General features: G+C 39.8%; 1 protein-coding gene across 1 annotated transcript; it reads left to right on the plus strand.

Moving 5' to 3' along the window:
* The first annotated feature begins 2,241 nt into the window (after window positions 1–2,241).
* On the plus strand, window positions 2,242–7,259 carry CLEC3A (C-type lectin domain family 3 member A). Its single transcript, XM_032768118.1, has 3 exons — window positions 2,242–2,356; window positions 4,500–4,583; window positions 5,983–7,259. Exons 1-3 carry the CDS (start codon window positions 2,242–2,244, stop codon window positions 6,372–6,374), a joined length of 591 nt encoding a protein of 196 aa, XP_032624009.1. The 3' UTR covers window positions 6,375–7,259.
* The last annotated feature ends 5,914 nt before the right edge of the window (window positions 7,260–13,173 follow it).

Below are 13,173 nucleotides of genomic sequence, written 5' to 3' on the forward strand. Positions count from 1 at the left end.
GGCCTCATCAGTGCCAGATAGAGCAGAACCTTTATCTCAGTTTCTTACATGGGACGCTCCTGTTAATACACCCTAGAATGATATTAGCCTTTTCCGCATCTGCATGACATTGTTGACTCACATTCAATTTGTGTTCCAGTATAACACCTGGAGCCTTTTCTGCAATACTACTGCCTTGCTAGTTATGCCTCATTTTGTAGTTGTGCATTTGATTTATTTTTTCTTTCCCAAGTATGGTACTTAGTGCTTGTCTCTACTGAACTTTATCTTGTTGATTTCAGACCAGTTTTCCAATTTATCAAGGTAATTTTAAATTCTGGTCCTATCCTCAAACTGCCTGCACCCTTCCCAGTGTGGCAAATTTTGTGTGCACTCTCCACTTCATTATCCAAGTCACTGATGAAATTATTGAAATGTGTGATTCCCTTTGTACCTGATCTACAGAGGATATGAGTCTGTTACAGTTCTCAGCTTGGTTGCTTGGCTTTTTTAGCTCATGCTGTAGAGACTCATGCTTTCAGCTATAGTAGTTGACAGTTCAGTCTCTGGTGTGACAGCTTAAATGGCAGCCATCACACTTACCTACTATGTTTTCAAGGCAGACTGTATGTTTGCATACATGTCTTGTACTTGGTCAGAAGTATGCCAGAATGCCCACTACTACAGGACCCTGTTGTGCTGTGATATTTAAGAACAACACCAAGGAGTTAACGTTACTGTGACAGAGACTTCATTATGCTGATCTAACATAACTGCAAAGTGCCCAGCTCCTCTGGCGAGAGGGCTAAAGAGACCTACTCATACTTTATATTAAGGGTACATTTATAAATAGTTTGTAAAGGGTTAATTAATTATTAATAGATGGTTTAATGATTAATCAAGTGTTGTGGATTCTTAGAGTCAAACAGGTTGTTTATAGCAATTATTAACACCTTCTCCTGATGTCCTGATAACCAGGGCTTGGAAACAGACCTATGCACTGTACAGGCACATCTCTGAAACTATTATCTCGTTCTCCTGAATCTCAGCTTTTTCATCACTCTCCTGCACCCCCAGCTGTTCTGATTGTGAAGAAAACCTCTCAAAGGGAAAAGGAATGTAGCAGTGCAACGATGTCAAGGTGAGTCTGAAACAGCTCCAACAGATGTGAATGGCCCCATTCATCTTCCTGAGATGTGAACCCAGACACCCAATGATGATTGTTTGAACATCAACACAGTTAGCTACTCCATTCCTCATGTAAAAGAGGAGAAGCCAGGTCACAGATCTGCACAATTCCTTGTGGGCAACATCTCATTTTTGTGTCACAAATGGGCAGGAAGTGCCACTGCTTATTTTTTTTCCTTCTAATCAAGAAGGATCCCGGCCCATGGAGGACAGCAGATTCCATGGGCATACTCAAGACCACCCAAGGAAGCTCAATTTAAATAGCCCCGTGGACTTCAATTAACTGAGAGACCTTTGATTTTGATGACTTAAGTGAGAAGTGCTTATTGTGGGGAAGAAGGCTGGAAGAGTACTAAGACTTTCCCCCCAATCCAACCCGAGTCTATAACACATACTACTCATGTCAGTAAACTTGTAACATCTATTAGTCACTTATTAACCTGTTGTATCTATTGATAAATGTACCCTTCATAGAAAGTGACCAAAACTCCTTGGAGAGCTACAGAGCTCAGTCCTGCTGCTAAAGAGCTCAGTGGCAAAACTCCCATTGACCTCAATGGAAGGAGGATCATGTCCATTGTCAATCTTTAATTGGCCTAGGCCAGACCTATTTTCAAGAAGCTGGATGGGGATATTGCTAAATGTTTCTATAACATTCGCATAAGTAGCCTGACTGTATCGCCTTGAAAGTGACGTTGCACAGATGTATGTTTCTTGAACGCCCATTTGCTTTTCCATGACATTCATCCTCAAAGTTTTAAAAATTACTCCTGAAAAATGGAGTTCACTGACAGCAAAACAAATAAATTGTTCAGTTCTGGTATAAGCTCGTAAAATGGATCTGTTCCAATTGAAATCAGTTGAAGAGGAGGAATGAGAACAAGGGGGTACCTTATGCTGAAGCCAGCTGAAGCATCAAACACATTTCGTAAGCAAGGAGTACAGCCAACTCTGTCACTACAGTTTTATAAAGCTGACCTCAGGCAGTTCATATTGAGCTGTGGCTGTGTGATTTGCTCTCTTAGCTGCTATAGAGACTCTCTGGAAGCTTCTTATTAGCTTTTGAAAAGAGACATGGCACAAACTGGACTTCTAATTTTTCTCCTCATTAGCATACTACTGCTGGATCAAGCTACTGGCCAGGCTTCCAAGTTCAAAGCCAGAAAGCACAGTAAACGTCGAGTGAAAGGTAATCAGTTTAATTTGGGGGAGGGGGGGTATATGCCATGGGAATTTACAATACCCTTACATATTATTTGAACCAGTGGTTAATATTATTTTACTATTTTTAAAATGTGTTGTCAAAGGGGGTTTGTGCCTATATTTACTCTATCTAGAGAGAAGATTTTGTATACGTTATCTGGATGTAGTGTCACGTGCCAAACTGTATTACATAAATATAGGGTAGAAAGCAAAATACTGTCCTCTCAGCTCCATTGACTTTATTTGGGATTCTGAGTTGTAAATGAGATTGCAGTTTGGTCTTCAGTTATGTATTATATAATGGATATAACCAAGAATGGAATATCGTGTGCATCTGATCAAAACAAACTGAAGAAACTAACAGACTCCCAAGGATTTTTGTTGAGATTTATTTTCCATAACCTAGAACATTTTTTGTAACTTTTTAATGGGATATTTGTAGGATATTCTTCTATTGTAATTCTTTAGGAGTGTTGTACAATGATGGACAAAAGAAGCCAGAAAGAATTGGTGAGAAAAGTATAGCTTCCCGCTAAACATATGCAGAGCAAAGACAAAAACCTTGAATGTTGGGAAATGTGTGTATTTAATTTAAACTTACTTCCCATTTTTTAGAAAGCATAATGTGGATTACACAGTTGGTGAATATTTACTTGTTACTCAGTGAAAAGTAAGCAGCTCACCCAATTCCATTTCTTACTATACTCACACTATTCTGAAAGTCAGGAGACTATACGGCATTTGTTTTCCCTTCTCATGAATCTATCTGTCTAGTTTTGAGGGTTTTCCACCATGCTCATTACTGTGGTATCTGGGAGCCCTGATTCCTATTTTAACCCATGTGCATTTTTGTGCAGTAGCAAAGTAAATCTGAACATCAGGCCTTTTTTATTTAGGTGACAACTTTAGACACCCAAAATTGAAAATGTCTGCCATAGATAGCATCTTTTGGGATTTTTGGGGTTCTTTTACTAAGACAAATATATAAGGCAGGTTGTAGCCCAGCCACTAAATATAGTTTTCAATTTAAAAATTCCATGAAAACAAACTCTCAGCATGTCCAACCTACAAAATTATGTCGATCTAACTTATATATTCATACAGCCACCGTAGTTATTAAATCGCTTGTGTGTGTGCACGGTTGGCTCCTTGTGTCAGCAGGGCATGTCCGTACCAGGAGTTCTTGTACCAATTAATTGTCAGTGTAGGACAGTGGGATGGTTTTTGAAAGTCAGTAAAAGTTGACGGAAGTAACTCAGTGACTACATTGACCCTGCATTGACCTAATTTCATCGACCTTGACTCTACCCCATTTGGGGAAGCGGTGTTACTAAATTGGTGTAGAGAGACGCTTATGTTGGAGGGAGCCAAATTTAAATGAAGACACTTCCACAGCAAGATTGATGTAATGCAGTTTACATTGACCTAACCATTTAGCATAGACCAGGCCTCAAATGTACAGCCAAAACCAAATCTCGTCAGCAGCCCTAGTACAATAATGACTGATCTCTAAGCAATAGTCTGAATTTATAATTCAGTAACACATTAAAAAGTTGGAATACGTGAACTACCATGAGAGTGCATTGGAATTTCATGTGTATTTACCTAAAGAGAGTCCAAAATTCAATTCAGTAGAAACCAATGACAAAACAGCAAGCTGCCATATTAATATTATACTGAACTTAATCTTGGGAAATTAATTTTACTAAACCTTTGTATTTTAAAATAGTTAACTATGCAATTTATTTGTTTATGAATATTTGTAGCTTTATTCTGATCCTGCATAAATTTTGTGTTGGTATAATCTTGCTGATTTCAATGGAAGAAGGTGCACTAGTGTCGCAGAGAACTGAGTCTGACTCAGGTGAACATTTCCTTTGGCTTATAATGATTATTAGAATTGCATTGCTTTGATGTTGTGATTTTATGGCATGTAAATTATTGCTACTTAGTTTTATTGCATTATAGTATTTTGATTATCTATGAACATTGTAATTACTATGATTTTTCTCCCAACTAAAGAGTTATGCAAATCTCATACCTGCAGAAGCCCATGGTATTTTAACAGGGCTTCTGATTTTAAGATATTCTCAAATGTGTATATTTATTCATTCATTCTTTCTTTTAAGAAAAGGACAGTGATCTAAAGACTCAGATTGACAAGCTGTGGCAAGAAGTAAACTCCCTGAAAGAAATGCAGGCACTTCAAACAGGTAAAACGTGTTTTATTAGTCTGTTTTACCAGGCAATAGAATCATAGACTATCAGGGTTGGAAGGGACCTCAGGAGGTCATCTAGTTCAACCCCCTGCTAAAAGTAGGACCAATCCCCAACTAAATTAACTAAATGTCACTAAACATTTTATAAGTGAAACCAAACATTTCCTGCCCCACTATAATGTTCCATGAGGAATCATACTTCTTTTATAAGTGGGATTCCTTAGCAACATGTCACTGATATGTTGCCAACATCTTCCATTTGATGAAGCCAGCAATGACCTGGACTTTGGAAGAGCCATGTGGGCATACCTCGTGGTCTATTACCACATAGGGAAGCATAGCCAAAATTAAATAAGATTTAATAAATGAGACTGTTGTGCAAATCAAGCATTGAATGTAATCTCTCTCTTTTAAAAGGGATTTCTAGTTTTAAATCACCTTGGGTCACTTGAAATTGGCATTTGAAGGGAGGAGGATGGTGGAAGAAGTGACTGGAAGTGAAGCCCTAAAGAGTTTAGGTCCTCTGTATGTTATCCTTCCAGTGACAATATTTATCTATCAATTGCCCAAACGAAGATTTGAATTATGAATTTCCAATCAATATCTGATGACCAGGACATATTGTAACTAACCCTTTTGCACTTTCTGTCTTCCATTTATTTACTAGGCACTAGGCGTAGCTAATGCATAACACACTTTACTTTGGCACTTCAATATCACAAGTATGAAAAGACCTTTAGATCCTTGTCTTTGGTGTGAAGCCAAGAATACACCTACTTCCTGGCAACTAAACCAGCTCTGCCAACAATACAAACATCCATTTCTCCTCAGCATATGTTATGAACCCAATGAGGTGAAGCCAAACGTGTAAAGTTGGCAGTAGGGACTATTTACGAAAAATAAAAAAAATTAAACAAACAACAGACCTACACCGTCTTTGTGTGTATGTGTGGTCTCAAACAACAGCATAAATAATCCTGAGGAAATTACGTTCCTGACTGGATCCAGGCTGAGAATGGTGAGCCAAGTAGATTAATATAAAAAGCGTAGAGGTGAGATTTTCAATAGCCCCTTCTGAAATTAAGATCACAAGTCACGTTGACTTTCAGTGGGACTTGCAGGCCTCACTCCCTTAGGGGCTTTTGAAAATCTCCCACTAGAATGTCAACTCTGTTCTGGAACATCCCTGGCCATTTTGCCAGCCAGGGTGGAAAATGTTCTTGGTGCTCTCCCCACCCCCACAAACCTGCCCACGAGAAGCCAAATGCACAAAAAAACCAAACAAAAGCTGGGTGGCGCTGCCCTGCTCACCTACCCTTAGAACTGGTCCTGACCCTATTCTAATATGTGACTCTGTTTCTTAATCAACATGCTCAACCATATCTATTCACAGTCTGTCTTCGTGGAACAAAGATCCATAAGAAGTGCTACCTGGCATCTGAAGGTGCCAAGCACTTCCATGAAGCCAATGAAGACTGCATAGCCAAGGGAGGGACACTGGCTATCCCCAGAGACAATGATGAAACCAACTCCCTTCGAGACTATGGCAAGAAAAGTCTGCCAGGGATTGCAGACTTTTGGCTGGGTATCACCGACATGGTAAACGAAGGGAAATTTGTTGATGTCAATGGGATGGCTCTAAACTATTTCAACTGGGATCGCTCCCAGCCAAATGGGGGAAAGCGTGAAAACTGTGTCTTGTTTTCCCAGTCATCTCAAGGCAAGTGGGGGGATGAAGTCTGCCGTACTGTCAAAAGATACATTTGTGAATTTCTAATCCCATAATTCCATTCCCATTAGCTGAATATTTGGTTATTAATGTGCAGGTTTTGCATGTTAGTAGTTCCTCCTACTTTCAGTGATGAATTGAAAATACTTATTGAAATGCACATCTCCCACAATACACAAACCTTGCCCTAAGGCAGGAATTTTCTTTATTAATTTATTTTCCATTCAACTGCTAAAAAGTTTGTGTTTAGTGAGGTCTCTCACCATACAACTGTCGCATATGCTGTACGTTTTGTTTTGAGATGTATTGCATCATATTTTGCCATATTCTCACAGTCCGATGTTCATGTTATCAACATCGTAAAGTCAAAATCCATCTTTCAAACCCACACTACATGTCTCTATAGATTAGTGTTTGCTTGAACCCCATGCAGAACTCCTGTCAATATTTATGAAAGTTCCATACAAAAAACATTCACTAGAGAGTGAAGTTTGCCAGCATGAGGCTATGGAAGCTTAAGTAGAACTTTAGTGGTGTATAAACCTCTGCAAATGGATGGAATTCATCTTCTGGAGCTCAACAATGTAGCTCTGAGATAAGATTTTGATCTAAAGGAATTAAAAAATGAATAGAAGCTGATGTTATTCTGAAAGATTATGGAGTTAAAAATGACATGTTCCTAAAAAGTGGGGGAAATATTCCCACTAGCGATCGAGACATCATGAAATGCCAGCTGTGGAAATCTTTTGTATGTACTTGTCATTTGGAAAACATTGTCTTTGTGTTTCTGCCCTGACTTGTTTACACGCAAATTCCAGTTAAGCACCTGATGTTTGGAAGTGGAGGAATTACACTGTTTATTTTTTGCTATTCTTAATCTTTCAAAAGAACTGTAAATAAATCATTTACATACAGAGAAATGGAAATGATAGAAAAAAAGAAGCCAGCCATATACTTTGCTTTGCATCACCCAAGTATGCTTTATCTTAGTGGTATATACAATGCAGTTTGCAAATAACCTCTTGCATCCTAGAACCTGAATTCTGTTACTTGGAGGCCAACTCTTAGTTTTCCTTTTAATTATACAATACATTTTAATTGCTAATAAATCAAACATATAATTCACTAGTGCATTGTTGAGTTTTTTTTGAGAACATGAAGACATGTACTATCAGCATTTCAAAGATAAAGTGTACAAGATTATATGTATTGTGGTTCTGTAAATATTGTGTATACATCCTATATGAGAGAGAAATCCATCAATGCTAAGGCTGGGAGAAATCTGAGTGAAGCTGCTATTCCATAATATCGAGTACTTGAGGTGGGCTTTGCTCAAGATACATTGAGAAGACAGGGCTCAGACACAGATTAGGTTTAGGATAGGGCTTGGATTCATGTTCAAAGCCAAATCTGGGCTAGGATCAGAGTCTAATGTCACCAAAATCTTGCAAGACTCTGGGCCAGAAAAATAAAAATCATAAGAGTTCAGCTGTTCTTGTGACATTTCTGCTATCTTGGGCTGAGTTTGATGCTATTGAAGTCACATGAGAGATACAGAAAATAGGCCCTTTCTGATTTCAGCTCCAACCGAGAACCAAAGCTAATGCAGCAGGTCTAGTGTCAGCAGTGATGCAAATGGCATCCATTTCTTACCAGTACGGGGGCAGGAGGGACACCAGGAGCAGGTGACCTCTTCACATGACACTCCATGTGACTCCTCCTCGCTCCCAGCCCAGGGCCCCCATGCTTTTCCCATCCGCTTCCCATGATTCACACCCCTTACCTGGGGAGGCGGGACCTCTGTCCTCCTCTCACTGTGCCTTTGGAACCACAACGGGGAAAGGAGCAGAATGTGGAGCCACAGCTCCTCTGGTGGCTGTACCTCCCCAGCCCCACCCTCCCCAGCCCTGTCCTCCATCAGGGCTGCTGCTGTACAGATGGAGGAGACCCTGCATGGAAGGACTGGGGGTGGTACAGCTGTGCCGGAGGAGCTGCTGGCATGGGGCCATTCAGCTCATTCAGTCGTATTCTGCTGCTCGTCTTTCCGGTACGCCGCACCACCTATAAATATCTTGCTGGTATGCTGTACTGGACCGTACCACCCTACCTGCATTGCTGGGTGTCAGTGACTCAGAGTGGAGGTTCCACTTCCAGTTGGGCCCATCACTAGTATTTGTAAGTGGAACGTGATACCTTTGGGTAAATGGTTTGCTCACCCACAGATTTCTCTAGCCAGCTAGGGCAAAGGTGACATAATTTCTCACAAACTAATCACCATTAGGGCTGGTTGGCACCTGGCTGGGAGACCACCAAAGACGGTGCAAGATGCTGCAGCAGGAAATGATGCCGTCCTTTTTGACAGGTGTCACTCTTCTGACTGATCCAGCATTTCAGTACGGCAGTAAAGGAATTGACACATTTGTGGGATCATCTTCCAGGTGAGATGCTACACCAAAATCCTGATCCCATCTAGTCTATTGCTGTCCATAGCCCTTATCACAAGAGTAGAGAGAGTGAGTTCTGTAGGCAGATTTCACTGTAAGTAGTTAGATTCCGGCTAACTAAATTCTCCTGAACTTTCAATCAGATAAGCTTGTCTCCTCATCTTTAGCTGTTGTGTTGTGTTGCTGTGTACTGGCAAACAGCTGCCCCTTCCATTCCAGAGATGGCCACAAATCAATAGTGGACAATGTTATCTGTACATATAGAACCATTTTATGCATAAATAGTTACTATTACTGCACCTTCATTGGTGAAATCATTATTTCCCTAGACGAAGAATCTGCAATAGAGGTTTAACTGTCCACCCTGCTAGCCGTCCTCTGAATTAAATTACGGGAGCAAAGCAGGCTATCAGGAGCTATCCATCTCTATTAAGCTCAGCAGATGCTATGGTCCCCATTTGGTTTTGTTTATAAACTGTGATTTAAATAAATGGAGAGCCCTAAAGTAGTTTGATATGGCCTCTTGAGTGCTGGTTCATTGGGTTGGTTAATTATATAAATATATCTGAAACTACATTATGTTCAACATGTAATTTCACCACCGTTTTGGAAATCTATTCACATGCGCAGTAGCACAAATACCTACCAAATTCCAAGGAGGTTACTCTTTATTTCTACTTAATTTTCATCCATTTACTTTAGGTAATAGCGATATAAACTGGTTATGGACACTACTGGGGGACATTTTTCCATATACAGCAGATGTCATACACTTTGTTAAACAAACAGACATCTGTGCCAATTAATTAGTTCACAAAGTTACAGTCAGTTTGGGGGACTGAAATTTAGGTCTTAACACTGGCAGACAGATGCTTTATCTAATAACTGGGATATCTGAAGTAGACCAGAAGGATAGGGTGAAAAAGGCAGGGCAAAAAGAATGGAATGGCTGGCAGGAAGTTGAGGGTGGGCAGCAGGAAGTGGGCAGGGGAGAGAGAGGAGCTGGGATAGATGAAGAAGAGGAAACAGAGTGATGGTAAGAGTCAATTGCTGGTAATTGGGCCAAAGCAAAGAATGTTCCTCTCCGCCCATTCACTCACATCCATGAAATAGGTCACTTGATGAGCTGCACGGAGCTTTGCAGTTGTGGCTCTAGACAGTAGTGACTAGCGAGTCCTAGAAGGACCTCATTAAATAGCACAGACAATCTTCTTCCATTGCCCCCACCCTCACTCCTTCACCTAGCGTATCCCATCCTGTAGATACTATGTAGCAATTCCACAGAAGTGAGTATTGCCCTCTCACCACAGAAAACAGTCAGTTTCACCTCCTTGCTCCTCTCCCTCCAAGAGGGCTTGCATGGCCTTCCTAATGCAGGGACCAGCTGGTGCCAGCAAAGGGTCTGAGTGCACCAGCAAGGCACAAACTGCCACATTCCCCTGCTTTTCCTCTAACTGTGATCCTATCCCTGCGTGAAGCCAGGATGACTTAGCATTAGGGGATAGGTGTTTGATGCCTGATAAGGAAACAACCCTGTCCCAGATGGCTTGAATGACTTCATCAGAGCCTCACAGGGGAATGTATTTCTTGTAGCCTTTCTGTGCAGCAGCTCCACTTTTATCCTAGAACAGTGAGTGAAATGGAGAATGCTCCCAAAGCAACGCACTGCTCTTGGGTTCAAGGTAAGAGGTACAAGCTGGTAAGCAGCATGAACAGCACTTGAGCCATCATGGCACAGTGAGAATCACACTTCTCTGTAAATAATCTCAGTTTGGGAACACTGACATAAATCCTACTCACTCTGAAAGAGAGAGAGTACAGCTTTGTTGACGAATTCTTGTCCCAAGTGCTCAGACATTACTGGGATGGAACCCATGTAAGCATTTTGACAGAAAAAAAGACTAGAGATCAGACAGGCAAAGGGAAATTAATCATTTACAAAATATTTTTTGCCAACTTTTCTACATGTTAAATAGTTTTGTTTCTTCATCTGTGGTTGTAAGTGCAATTAATTGTACAGCATTAATTAGCTCTTTTTCTTTCACTTGGATTATTAGTGAAATAAATTAACACAAAAAATAAAAATAAAAAAACAAGGAAAATATTGGTTCCTGGTTAAAGAGAATCAAAATGGGACAAATGAATTAGATTCAACAGACAATAAAGTTATTTCCAAGTCAAGTAGCAATCATGTAGCCTCTGTTCTCTATGTTCAAAACAATGATTACAGCCTTTTGAGAATTTAGAAGCTGTTTTATCATATGTATCATCACTTCAAAGTTGTTTTCACTTCAAAATATTTGAAATGGAACAATGAATAGTTGTTTTTTCCAAAATATTTGAGAGGTTTTTTTAATTCTCACTATTTATATTGCAAATGTTAATGAACTAGTTATAGACGTTTTGTGTTTACTAAAAATTGGTTTTTGGTAAATGAGAAATATTGATAATTGTTTTGATAAAAATTGCAAAAAAAAGGTAGTCTCTTTTGTGAAAAAACTGACAGTGTCAACAATTATTTTATTAAATGTTATTTCTGAAAACAGACCATTTTTCAATAAAACATGCTTTTGTTTGAAAAATGTTGGCTACCTGTAATCTGCATCCACATTTTATTTTATACAGATATAGTGTATGTCAAGAGTCTTAGTATTTATTTCTTCCAGCAGAGGTCTACCTTTCCTTAGTAAAACCCAGAAAGATTTTCAGACTATAACTACATAAGTACAAACACAGAGCTACCAATTCCCTCAAATGATTTTTTGCTTTGATGTAATAAAATACATGTTTGGCGAACAGTATATGACAAGGATTGAAAAGCAAACAAGCATGATAATAACTGATAATAGCTTTGAGTATCTGTGAAACCATGACCACAGAGAACTTAAGGCTTGAACTTAAGATGGGCTGTGGCTCTGCTGTCTGAATTCATTGATTGGGATGTGGGGCTGTCATCTTCATATGAATTATTAATATTGCCTAGGTATCCCAGTCAGAGATCAGGACCTCATTGTGCAAGGTGCTGTACAAACAAAGGACAAAAAGACCTTCCTTGCCCCAAACAGCTTATACTCTCTCCTGATAATGGAATGTGTCGCATAACCCATGGATCTTGATTCATCCCCTAACCAGACCCTCCAGTCATAAATACCTTGCATTCCCAAACCCCACCTGTAATCCTATTGATATATTTCCTCCAAATTCCCCTTCTGCTGCCTTCCCCCGACTCCAAATTCTGATAGTCCCTGCTCTTTGCACCTGGTTGTACAGCACCTAACATAATGGGGTCCTGATCTCCTTTGAGGCTCCCAGATGGCCCTACAATACAAATAATGATGGTCTCTACTGAACACAGCCAGGGTAGCTTTGTTTTGATCACTGTCAGAGCAGCACATGATAGGTGGTTGGTTAGTTAGTGATTTCCCACTGATGACTTTCCTTAGTGATTAGTTGTGATGGCAGACCTGGAAATCAGCTGGTTCCTTTGCATGGACTGGAGGTCGTTGAATGTGATACATAGTTTTCCAGTTAAGTAAGTTACAGTAAAAGTACCCAAGATCTGGAGTAGAAATTGCAGTAGTGACACCTAGTGGTATAACAAAACAGTGTGGTTCCTACTTAGTTTTTAAAAATGCCAGATGATCTTAATAGTAAGTATTGTTAAAACTGCTTTTTTCCCCCCCATTCTAATTCAATGCTAAAGAAATTAGTGCAGTGTAATAAATCAACCCAGCTATTATTACATTAGGAAGGGATCCATATTTTGGAAGTCTACATTAACACCTATTTAAAATGTTCTGAAGGCAAATGTATTGTCTGACTTATTTCTAGTCCATTTAACGGATGATGACTTATGTTCAACCTAAATTATAAGATTACACTTAGAATGGCCCTTATGTGGACAACCAGGACAATGCAAGAAGTGCAGAATCAGGCATACTCTTGGCAGGTCTATGAGATCAGATGCATGTAGCATGGTCTCAAAAGGCCCGAATCTGGGATATCCAGGAGGAGATGGGATCCTCTGTTATCTGACCTGCCAGGTTAATTTTGAGGAGACTTAATCTGATGAGCCACAGAATGGGTTAAAAGTGCACAGGTCTGTGCAACAATGATAAGTAGCCCATGATTCACAGTAGCAATGCAGAGAGTACAAAGCCAGATTACCTGCAGTTTGGCTTTGAGGTTGTCTCTGGTTAGACCAAAGGCACTGATGGCCATGCAGATTTAATGATTAAACTCATGGCTGGTGGAATATCAAGAGGATTCTGCTTACATTCAGCAGAAATTTGTGTAAATAGAATTAATAAGTTAACCCATGGAAAACATAGGGAAAAGGAGGATGATCCAAGCATTTAATTCCTGAACTTTGGAAATAAAAAGATGTGTGATGACAAGTTATTCCCCAGAA

Source organism: Chelonoidis abingdonii, chromosome 19 (assembly GCF_003597395.2).
Source record: "Chelonoidis abingdonii isolate Lonesome George chromosome 19, CheloAbing_2.0, whole genome shotgun sequence".
Taxonomy (NCBI): Eukaryota; Metazoa; Chordata; order Testudines; family Testudinidae; genus Chelonoidis; species Chelonoidis abingdonii.

Bases quoted from the DNA above. Each gene is read 5' to 3' on its own strand.
- CLEC3A (XM_032768118.1), top strand. From the start codon at position 2,242: ATGGCACAAACTGGACTTCTAATTTTTCTCCTCATTAGCATACTACTG. The intron at 2,357-4,499 runs GTAATCAGTTTA...CTTTCTTTTAAG, and splicing joins CAGTAAACGTCGAGTGAAAG to AAAAGGACAGTGATCTAAAG. The intron at 4,584-5,982 runs GTAAAACGTGTT...ATCTATTCACAG, and splicing joins AATGCAGGCACTTCAAACAG to TCTGTCTTCGTGGAACAAAG.